We start from the raw sequence: 12226 nt of genomic DNA, 5'->3' as shown, positions 1-12226 counted from the left end.
GAATTCGTCAATCACGCTACAGCAAATTATCATTAACGGAATGCTGTAATAGCAGAATAGTTTGTAGCTAGAGACAGACCTCACAATGCACTGCTTTCAGCATATGGGTAATGGTCATAGAGCATTAGGAGCAAGCCACATAATGGATCAGATATGGCTGACATATGGTTGAATTTGTATGATGCATATTTCCAGCATCTTCCATTATTCTTTTACTACCAATTGTCAGAGGCTGGGAATTCTACAGTGAGCAACTTACCTCCTGACTTCTCATAGCTTGTTCACCATCTACAAGATGCAAGTCAAGAGTTGAAGAAATAATCCCTATTTGCCTGGATGAGTGCAGCTCCAATAATGCTCAAGAAACTCAATGCCATCCAGGATGTTGTTTAGGCCACTTTTGGAATACTGCATGTAATTCCGAGCTCCCTGCTTCAGGAAGGATGTTGTGAAACTTGAAAGAGTTCAGAAAAGATTTACAACCATGTTGCCAGGGTTTGAGTTATAGGGAGAGGCTGGATAGGCTGAGGCTATTTTCCCTGGAGCATTGGGGGCTGAGGGGTGACCTTATCGAGGTTTATAAAATCATGAGGGTCATGGATAGGGTGAATATCCAAGATCTTTTCCCCGGAGTGGGAGAGTCCAAAAGTAGATAGTATAAGTCCAGACACAGCAGGGGTTATACATTGTTGTGGCAACAACACAATGGAGGTGCACGGAAATTAAGGAGGGACAAGTGTGTCTGCAAGCCTAGACTAGCAGCAACCTCTGGCAGCCGCTGAACAGCCTCCAAATGAAACTGTTGGAGCAAAGAGGCCCCTGAGGATATGGAGGTACGAGACCACAGACTTTCACCCTCAATTCATCTCTTTAGTCCAAAACTAGATCACGTAAGTTGAGGGTGAGAGGGAAAAGATTTAAAAGGGACCTAAGAGGCAATTTTTTCACGCTGGTGGTGCAAGTAAGGAATGAGCTGCCAGAAGAAGTGGTGGAGGCTGGTACAATCACAACATTTGGGTGGGTATATGAATAGGAAGGATTTAAAGGGCTGTGGGCCAAATGCTGGCAAATGGGACTAGATCAGCTTAGGATGTCTGGTTGGCATGGATGTGTTGGCCTCATGGGTCTGTTTCCATGCTGTATAACTCAATGACAAAGTAGCCTGTTTGATTGGAATCCAATTATACTGACCTGCAATGTTACCATTTAGAAAATGCATTGCAACAATTCACCATGGTTCCTTAGATAGCACCTTTGAAGCTTTACCAGCTGGAGGGACAAGTGTAGCAAGTGCAAATCAAGTTCTCCAGGTCACACACATCCTGACTTGGAAATATATCACTGTTCCTTCTGACAAAATTTGGAACTCCTTCACTAATAGGACTGTGGATTTACCTACACTACACAGACTATGGCAGTTTAAGTTGGCATCTCATACCACCTTCCTCAGGGCAGCTAGAAATAGGGGGGTCATATTGGCCTAGCCAAGGGCAGCCATATTTGATGACTGAGAAAAGTTATTAAATTTCATAACCAGTTATGTTAGGGTTTGAACCTACAGTAGCTATCTAGGATTTCTACCCCATATCCTAACCAATATACAACCCTAAAGTTTAATTAAAATCAGTGATGCCAAACACTTTCTTAAAAAGCTAAACTATCAAATTGTTTTACAGATGCTGTTATTCACAGATTTGAACATTAACAGCCATTCATAGAGTCAGAGATGTACAGCACGGAAACAGACCCTTTCATCCAACTTGTCCATGCCAACCAGATATCCCAATCTAATCCAGTCCCACCTGCCAGCACCCAGCCCATATCCCTCCAAACCCTTCCTATTCATATAGCCAAGCAGATGCCTTTTAAATGTTGCAATTGTACCAGCCTCCACCATTTCCTCTGGCAGCTCATTCCATATGCGTACCATCCTCTGTGAAAAAGTTGCCCCTCAGGTCTCTTTTATATCTTTCCCCTCTCACCCTAACCCATGTCCACTAGATCTGGATGCCCCCACCCCAGGGAAAATACTTTGTCCATTTATCCTATCCATGCCTCTCATGATTTTATAAACCTCTATAAGGTCACCCCTCAGTCTCCAACACTCCAGGGAAAACAGCCCTAACTAATTCAACCTCTACCTATAGCTCAAATCCTCCAGCCCTGACAACATCCTTGGAAATCTTTTCTGAACCCTTTCAAGTTTCACAGCATCTTTCCAATAGGAAGGAGACCAGAATTGCATGAAATATTCCAACAGTGGCCGAACTAATGTACTGTACAGCCGCAATATGTCCTCCCAACTCCTGTACTCAATACTCTGACCAATAAAGGAAAGCATACCAAACGCCGCCTTCACTATTCTATCTACCTGCCATTGTTGAAGTCACCTCAGATATCAGCAGCTTTGAATTATTTCACAAAAGATTAAGCAAATAATTTAATCCTTTCAATTATTTTAGCTTTCCAGATCTTTCAAATGAAAGGCAAGTAGACATTTAGAAATAGGAGCATTCTTCCTCAATTTAATTACAGACCCAACTTACCATGACATCTTTTCTGAATATATGAAAAGTAACTGAACTTTACATTCAACAAATGTTTCAAAATATATTGATGTCTTTAAGAAGGCAACCTGCCAAACAGATAATGAAGGACAATTTCTCAATAGATAAATAAAAGTTAAGTGGTCTCTTATGTTTGAATATGCTTAGGCTGTCAATCAGATCATGACTGTGGAAATCTGGTGTGAAAATTCAGGGATTGCAGGGATGTCGATACTGGTATCAATGATATGAGCAATACTGGTATGACTAAATATAGGGAAGCAGATTGGACTAGTTTAGTTTGGTTTTATGGTCGGAATGGTCTGTTGAAGGGTCAGTTTCCATACTGTATGACTATGACTGCTTTTTGCATGCAATACCAAATCAACTCATTCAAACTTTTGTTAGTGTAAATTGTAGAAGCAGTTTTGAGGATGATCTTTCTCTCAAGGCAACTTTACAGAGGAATTCAGTAGGAGAAGTCCTATAGACCAGAAGATAACATTCTCAATTTCAGTCGTTAGTCATATAGAATGTGTAATTTTAAAAATGCAAACAAACTGACCTCTATAGAATCGTAGAAAAGGACATTTTAAAAATCAGGCAAAAGTAAGGAATTCTGAATGCTGGAAAGTGCTGAGACTCACGAACTTTATTCCTGTGTGTTTTACCCAAGTTTCAAACTAAAATAGACGCAGTAAAGATTAGTTTACTTACGGTGTGGAAACAGGCCCTTTGGCCCAACAAGACCACACCGACCTACCGAAGCGCAACCCACCCATCCCTTCACCTAACACTACGGGCAATTTAGCATGGTCAATTCACCTAACCTGCATATTTTTGGACTGTGGGAGGAAACCAGAGCACCCGGAGGAAACCCACGCAGACACGGGGAGAATGTGCAAACTCCACACAGTCGCCTGAGACGGGAATTGAACATGGGTCTCTGGCGCTGTGAGGCAGCAGTGCTAACCCCCATGCCACCCACTAAAAATGTGTACACTGGAAGATATGCAGTTCTATTTTCTATGTAATAGGAATTTAGTGCTGACATCTGTATCCAAAGTACAGTAAAAAGGAACTTAATTGTAATACACTTATGATACTCCTTCATATTTCTGCTGCCTATGGCCACATTAATCTGAAACCTCCGATTCTTAATTGATATCAGAAGATAATCCGACTCAGGCCAAATTAGGACTTGGATGAGAGACTGTCTGCATATGTTGTTGCAATAGGAAGTCTCTTATGGTGCATTGGTAGTATCTTTACCTTTGAACGAGGAGGATGGAGTTCAAGTCCCATCTGCTCCAGAAGAGTGTAATTGCATTTCTGAACAGGTTGATTCAAAAATGTCTACATTTCTCAGCAATGCAGAAATACAGTGTATGCCATTGAAGTCTTTAAGTATGAGCTCTACACTATTCTCAGCACTCCATTCCAGAAAAATTGGCCCCCTTCAGTGCTGAATTTTTTCATTGACATTGAAATTAATTTAATTTATTGTCACATGTACCGAGGTACAGTGGAAAGCTTTGTCTTGTGAGCAAAACAGGCAGATCAAATGGTTAAATAGCATAGACAAGTTAATAATGGGTAAACAGCAGCAAAAACCAAAACACAGATACAGGCAAATGTTAAGAGTTTGTGAGTCCATTCAGTATTCTAACAACAGTAGGGTAGAAACTGTCTCGAAACCGGGTGATGCATGTGTTCAGGCTTCTGTACCTTCTCCTCGATGGTAGAGGTCCCGAATGCAGGCGGCCTTTCCTTGACACTGGGCCTGGTAGATGGATTCTATATACATGGCCTTTGTGATTATCCAGGCTGAGTTCATCACTCTCTAACCATTTCCAATCTTGAATGGTACAGTTGCCATCCAGGTGATGTTACATCCAGACTGCATGCTCTCGATGGCACACCTATAAAATTTGGCAAGGGTATTCACTGTCATGCCAAATCTTCTCAGTTGCCTGAGGAAGAAGAGACGTTGGGCCTTTCTAACCAGTGCGCCCACATGAAGAGTCCAAGAAAGCTTGTTGCGGATGACCACTCCCAGGAGATTGACACTCTCCACTCATTCCACCTCTGTGCCGTAAATGTGTAGGGGGGCATGAATAACATCCCACCGAAAGTCAATATGAGTTCCTTGGTTTTGCCGGCATTGAGAGCTAGGTTGTTCTCAGTGCACCATTTTTCTAGGTCTTCCACCTTCCATCTGTAGTCTGTTTCATTGCCATCTGAGATTTGACCAACTATGGTGGTGTCATTAGCAAACTTGTAAATGGTAAAATGGCATTAGTCTGATATTTGGTGACGCTGACATGGGTATACAGCGAGTACAGTACAGGACTAAGTACACACCCCTGGGGGGGCTCCAGTGTTGAGTGTTAGTGATTCAATCTTCACTGATTGTGGCCTGTGGGTCAGGAAACTGAGGATCTAGTTGCAGAGAGTCGGGCTTAGTCCGAGATTACTAAGTTTAGTAATCAGTCTCGAGGAGATAATAGTGTTGAAGGCTGAACTGTAGTCAATGAGTAGGATTCTTATGTAGCTGTTCTTGGTGTCAACATGTTCTAGGGAGGAGTGAAGGACAAATGATATGGCATCCGATGTGAATCTGTTGGTCCGATAGGCAAATTGGAGTGGGTCAAGAGTAGTGGGGAGCCTGGAGTTGATTAAAGCCATGACCAGCCTTTTAAAGCACTTCATGACCACTGAAATTAGGGCCACTGGGCGATAGTCATTGAGACATGCTGCATGACCCTTCTTAGGCACAGGGATGATGAAACAGGCAGGGACAGTGGCCTGCTACAGGGGGAGGTTAAAGATGTCCAAGAAGACCTCTGCCAGTTGATCTGCACATGCTCTGAGTGCACAGCCTGATACTCTATCTAGTCCCAATGCAATGTACTCATCAATATCAGTAGTGGCAAAAATGATAACTGCACAGTTTCCACATCGCAGTTACCCTTGTTTGAGTTACATGTTAGATAGGAGAAAGTGAGGACTGCAGATGCTAGAGGTCAGAGTCGAGAGTGTTGTGTTGGAAAAGCACAGCAGATCAGACAGCATCCAAGGAGCAGGAGAATCAATGTTTTGAGCAAAAGTCCTTCATCAGGTAGGGCTATTTCTAATGAATGCCTTTTGCCTGAAACATCAATTCTCCTGCTCCTCGGAAGCTGCCTGACCTGCTGTGCTTTTCCAGCACCACACTCTCGATACTGAATTACATGTCATCCTCACCGTGCTAAATGTGATAAAATTCAAACTCAAAATTGGTCATCCACAAAATACTAGGTTTTATCAGCTACAGAATCGTACTCCAGTGCAATCTACAACTTCATTGCCTGGTAATTCCCTCTCTCTACCATTACAATCAAACCAGGGCATCAGTCCTGGTTCAGTGGAGAGTGCAGGTAGCCTTGTCAGGCTTTTTCAATCATTTTCTGTTTTTATTTCAGATATGCAGTGAGCTAGCTAATGTAGAATTCAGACTTCAGATTTTCATTGTTTCAAAGCAGATTGTATTGTTGCTTGGCAAGTACACCTCAGTTTTTACAAGACCAGCAGTAAATTCAAAACGTGGTTCAAAATTTGCTCTGAAGTTCGTATGAGGCCCCAATCAGCTTGTTTTTGGTTAAAGTGTTCACCCCATTTTGAGTCCATTTATCACTGTGTATACATTCCCCTGTTACCTGCAGAATAGTATCTCTAAATCCTCCTTATTCTTTTCAGGTTTTCAATTGATGATTTTCCATTTCTGGTCACCCAAGTGCAATAGACTGTTCTCCAATGTCTTCCAGATGGTTTTTAGCAATGTTTGTAGGGTTCTCCATTATTTTGTTTCATAAAAATCTGTTTCCCCAATTTGGAGAGAGTGGCTGCACATCTCTAACTGCAAAGGCAACCTGCTGGCTACAATCTCGGGAAGCTTTTCCAGTTCTGAACCTCCAAGGATTGTATGATGCTTGCATTAGTGATTTAGGTTTTGGTACCATAGGCTTGAAACAAATAGCTTACAGCAGTCACAAAAGGTTAATATTCACATGGATTTGCAAAAGCTTACAAAAACATTCTGCTCAAACAGGAATTTAAATGCAAACATCTATCTCAGCACTGATTAGGTCAAAGAAGTTTTTAATATCTATCACCACATTCCAAACAACATCACCATTCAAAATCACTAAAGTATTATTTGGTCATCATCTTATTGTTTTCTTTGGAGGCCTACAATGTGCAAATTAAATACGATGTTTCCTATATCACAATGCTGACTACATTTCAAAGTACTTCATTGTTGTGAAATGCTTTGTGATGTGTTGAGGTTCTGAAAGCCTCTATCAATGCAAGGACCTTTTACTTTTACAGTGTGATACAAGTCTACCCTTTAGGATATTTAGGGTGGCACAGTGGCTCAGTGGTTTGCATTGTTGCCTCACAGCACCAGGAATCTAGCTTTGATTCCACCCTCAGGTGACCGTTTGTGTGGAGTTTGCATATTCTCCCCCTGCCTGCATGGATTTCCTTTGGGTGCTCCAGTTTCCTCCCACTGTCCAAAGATTTGCAGGTTATGTGAATTGGCCATGCTAAGTTGCCAGTGTGCAAACTAAGTGGGTTAACCACGGGAAGTGCAGGGTTATAGGGTTTGGGGGGATGTTCTGGGTGGGAAGCTCTTCAGAGGGTAGGTCTGGGCGTACAGTCATACAGTCCTACAGCAGGGAGACAAACCTTTTGGCCCAAACTGGTTCATGCCGACCAAAATGTCCATCCATGCTAATACCATTTCCCTGTACTTGGCCCCTATCCTTCTAAACCTTTCCTATCCTATGTATTTGTCCAAATGCCTTTTAAGTATTGTTAATGTACTCACCTCAACCACTTCTGCTGGCTACTCATTCCATATATGTACCACTTGATGGGCTGAGTGGCTTGCTTCCATGCTGTATGGATTTCTGTCTTTAAGAGCCCCTGTGATTAAGCAATTATCTTTAGCTCCTTTAATTCTTCAACATATTTGATCCAAAAAATTAATTATGACTATTTGACATGCTCACGTTTAGTTGCACCTAATAGTTTATAACTTTTTAATTTGGATGTGCTGGTGTTGGACTGGGGTGTACAAAGTTAAAAAAAATCACACAACACCAGGTTATAGTCCAACAGGTTTATTTGGAAGCATTAGCTTTGGAGTGCTGCTCCTTCTTCAAGTGGTTGTGGAGTATCTTACGAACTTATAAGGTATCTTACGAGATACTCCACAACCACCTGAAGAAGGAGGAGTGCTCTGACAGCTAGTGCTTCCAAATAAACCTGTTGGACTATAACCTGGTGTTGTGTGATTTTTAACTTTATACATAATTTATAAGGTAGTCAGTTTCTGATTATTTTGTGTTGTTGTATCCAAATTTAACTGCACCATTTATCATGCTACCCCTTCATATACATCGACCAGAGGGATGTTATTTCGATCTTTTCATGAAGATATAATAGAGTATCTGTGTGCTATTTGGCTAATTGACCTCACCGACAAGTATTGGAATGATATTTTCCGATGAGATTATGATATTGTGTTGGATTCTATAAAAAGGGGAAAACTTACCTAGCAACAGTTTTTGCTAGTGATGATGATGCCAGTAATACTAATGAACCCTTCTGTGCATAATTTGCCTGTTGTGTTTCCTATATCACAACACTTCAAAGGTATTCCAGTCCAGTCTCCATTGTCTGTCTTGTTGAACATAGTCAGAATTTCCTGTTTTTACTCTATTGCCTGTAAAGCCTTTGAGGTCGCGAGGGTTGAAGTTTCCTCCCCCTTGCCATTCCTATGAGCTTCTTCAGTTTCTGCTGAATGTGCCACCTCTGTATGATTTCTCAGTATTCCTCTCTTTACTGTTATATTCATCTTCTACTTTCAACAATAATTATAGTATTCAACTATCGGTGGGTTGATTTGTTAATTTTACTGTTTGTTTTGCTCAGCTTAGCCTACCTTTGCAAAGATCCAGTCATTACAAGTTCAGGCTTTGAAACATTCAGAGGCATCCCTTCCTTTCTGTCTGACATTGCACACGGTTCTGTGATTTCATGTGCAACAGCAAAACTTATATCTACTTTTATTGTCATTTTTTATATCCATGTACTTTGGGCATTTATTTCTTCAGAAAAACTGAATTAATATTAGACAAAAAATTTGGTTCACATCATAAACTGCTTTATTGCACAGTCGAATGAAACAGACAGAACAATAGGAATGATCCAAGTCACCAAGTAAAACTTGTGGTCGCATAGTAATTCAGTTGAAAGGACTAAAATGCTTCCATCATTATTTAATTCAGAAACACTAAAATCATGAAGACTGAAGGAGGGATGGCTTGCATTTATATAACAGTTCTCACAAGCTCATAATGTCCAAAATCTATTTCTCTACAGTTGGCTGAGGGACATAAATTGACCAGGACACTGGGGCAAATTCCTATAATAGCACTTCATTGAAATAGTATCATAGGATCTTTTACTTTTACATGGTATAAATGTAAACACAGAAGCAAGTAGTGAGGAATTGAGGACCATACAATGAATCTCCAGAGGGATATAGATTGGTTAAATGAATGGACAAAACTTGGCAGATGGAATATAATGTGGGAAAATATGAGGTTATGCACTTTGACAGGAAGAATGGAAGATGCGAGTATTATTTAAATGGGAAAAAAAAACTGCAGGAAGCTGTAGGACAGAAGGATTTGAGGGTCCTTGTGCATAAATCACAAAAAGCTAGCATATAAGCAGGTAACAGGAAATGTGAATAGACTGTAGGCTTGTGTTTCAAATGGAATTGAATATTAAAATAGGCAGGTCTTGCTAAAACTATACATGGTATTAGGGAAATCCGCCTGGAATAATGTGAATAGCTTTTGTCCCTTTACCTAAGGAAAGATATCCTTGCCTTGGACGGAATTCAGAGAAGGCCCACAAATCCTGGGTATGGACGGATTTTCTTATAAGGAGAAGTTTAGTAGGTTGGGCTTGTACTCATTGACATTTAGAAGAATGAGAGGAGACTTTTTCAAAACATAAAAAATTCTTAAGGGACCTTGACAGGGTAGATGCAGAGAGGTTATTTTCACTTGAGGGAAAGTCTAGGACCAGAGGGTATAATCTCAGAGTAAAGGATCACATATTAAAGACAGAGATGAGGAAGAAGTACTTCTCTCAGAGGGTAGTGAAACACTGGAATTCTTTACCACAGAGAACTGTTGATGCTGAGTTGCTAAATATATTCAAGGCTGAGGTAGATTTTTAATTAGCTAGGGAATCAAGGATTATGGGGATAAGCAAGAGAGTGGTTTTGAGGATGATCCAGGTCAGTCAAGACGTCATTAAATAGCAGAAGGGACTTGATGGGTTGAATGGGCTTATTTCTAATTATACATCTTATGGTGTCATGGGCATTTAACGTGTCAGCGAAAAAATGATGCAAACACTACCTTGGGGAGTCAGACCAAAACGAGACCTGAATCCACAGCCCATTGACTTGGAAAGGGTCCCCACTGAATCATGATTGGTACTTCAAGAAGACCCATTTCGCTGAATCCAGAATAATGAGAGTTCTTCTTCCCCATTTCTTTCAGTGGCAAAAGCAATCCAAAAACCTAACACTGTAACAATATTGAATAGAAAGGCATATAAGTGAAGAAAAAAACATATTTTAAATACTCAGTACAATTATATTGGGCCATGTATGGGAACAATGGTTTTGGTCACATTGATACAAATCACGTACCATTAGGAAAACAATGCATGTTGTAACAGTTGAATCAGCCATTTTCATCACAGTGTTTCTTACAGAAGAAAGGTTTCATCAGCTGATTTTAAAATTCATAAGTACTGCACACTTTTAATCTTCCTGTCTTTTGGCTAGCAAAATAAGTACAGTTCAAGTGTCCTCTCAAAACATTTGTTGGTACTTCTGCAAATACAAACCCAATGGTGCATTCTGGATCATTCCCAGCACACTCTGCAATTGGATACTTGTAAGGTGTTTTTTTTGGTCTTTGTTAATGGCCAAGCAGAAATGTTACCTTGTTTTCTGCACACTCTTTCATTTCAGGTTGCTCATTCTCAGATGAGCAGTTACTTTTCTCTTCTTTGCATCAAAACTACAAAGACAGTCCTATCACATCCTCATATCTGCTGGTCAGCATGTTAGCTTTTTTGGTCAGTGAATTCAACACAGTGCAGAGCCCCTTCACATGGACATAGAAAAGTGTCTCTAAATTTGCCTCGTCTTCATCTTCCAAGTTATAGGCATAATTGATTTTTTGTTTCAAATCTTCAGGGGGCAGCCGACCGCTCTCCACAATGTTTTTGATGGATTTCAGCTGAATATAGCATTCATACAAGTTCTGCGAACTGACTGAGGCATCTTTTCCTTCATCTTGATCCTCCAAAGCGATGTCTTGAAGGAGGCTGGGAAGCATGATTGTCTGCTCCATATTCCTCACTGCGGATGAATACTTGCTCATAGTTGCAACAAGGAAGCTCGTTTGCTGTTGAGCAATGAAGGACTGCATATTGTCTGGTGTTGAGGCAGCTGTACAGCTGGAGACGTGCAGCAGTTCTGGAGTCAAGAGGAGGAAAGAGTACACCTCCGGGATTTATGTACTAATCAGAAGTGGTACAATGCTATTTCAGTTCAACCTGAATATCAGGTCACTTTCAAAAGGTTCATGCAAACATAACAGATTAGTATCTGATAGGTCCATGTTTAACTTGTGTTATTTTAGGCATGCAACCATCCACTGTATCAACTAAAACTGCCATTGACTTCAATAAATTATTTGCTTAGATATTACATTGACCGCTGAATCTGGAACAGTGAATTTCACAATAACATGGAAGTGGTGTGATTCATTGGTACGTGTGATAGGCCGCCAGCAAACCTACAAACGTTAAATATTTAACTGCATTCTGTAGGTCAGGGATATCTTGAGCAAATCTGGCTTATTTTTTAAAAATCACTTTATCTGGTTGTTTTTAGTCTCAAAAATCATTTATGGAGATGGGAATTAGAGAATTGAATTGAATTGAATTGAATTTATTGTCACGTGTAGCGAGGCACAGTGAAAACCTTTGTCTTGTGAGCAATACAGGCAGATCACATAGTTAAGTAGCATAGATAAGTAAATAACAGGTAAGCAGCGGCAAAAGCAAAAACATAGGTACCGGCGACTATTAAGAATTTGTGAGTCCATTCAGTATTCTAATGACAGTAGGATAGAAAGTGTTATGAAACCTGCTAGTGCGTGTGTTCAGGCTTCTGTACCTTCTCCCCGATGGTAGAGATTATAGAAAAGCATTGCCAAGGTTACACCTGTTCTAATGTTAAAATACCTATTCGAGACAGCTCAGGGAATCCCTGATGGACTCGACCTGTAGCCTCTCTTGGTTCGTCCTGGAGATCGTACTCTGTGGTAGTCTGGAATATCAAATTCTTACAGTTTTGTTTAACTTATTACCTTTATTTACCACTGCCATCAATGTTACAAAATAACACAGCTACCTACAAGCCAGGCTTGAGCTAAGGTTCTAAAAACCTTTAGCAGAGTAGCGGCACCAGCTCTTACCCCTAAGACCTTATTGCTGCAAACAAGCTGTTTTTATACAGAAATTGGTCTTAC

General features: G+C 40.6%; 1 protein-coding gene across 1 annotated transcript; it reads right to left on the bottom strand.

Annotated features, from left to right (window-relative positions):
• Positions 1–10705: 10705 nt before the first annotated feature.
• LOC132816964 (mid1-interacting protein 1-B-like) lies at positions 10706–11119 on the bottom strand. Its single transcript, XM_060826990.1, has one exon. The coding sequence runs from the start codon at positions 11117–11119 to the stop codon at positions 10706–10708; it is 414 nt and encodes a 137-aa protein (XP_060682973.1).
• Positions 11120–12226: the final 1107 nt, after the last annotated feature.

This window comes from Hemiscyllium ocellatum, chromosome 6, assembly GCF_020745735.1.
Source record: "Hemiscyllium ocellatum isolate sHemOce1 chromosome 6, sHemOce1.pat.X.cur, whole genome shotgun sequence".
Taxonomy (NCBI): domain Eukaryota; kingdom Metazoa; phylum Chordata; class Chondrichthyes; order Orectolobiformes; family Hemiscylliidae; genus Hemiscyllium; species Hemiscyllium ocellatum.
Note: the sequence above shows the minus strand (reverse complement) of the source record. Positions and strands in the feature narration are given on the sequence as shown.

Bases quoted from the DNA above. Each gene is read 5' to 3' on its own strand.
- LOC132816964 (XM_060826990.1), bottom strand. From the start codon at position 11,119: ATGCAGTCCTTCATTGCTCAACAGCAAACGAGCTTCCTTGTTGCAACT.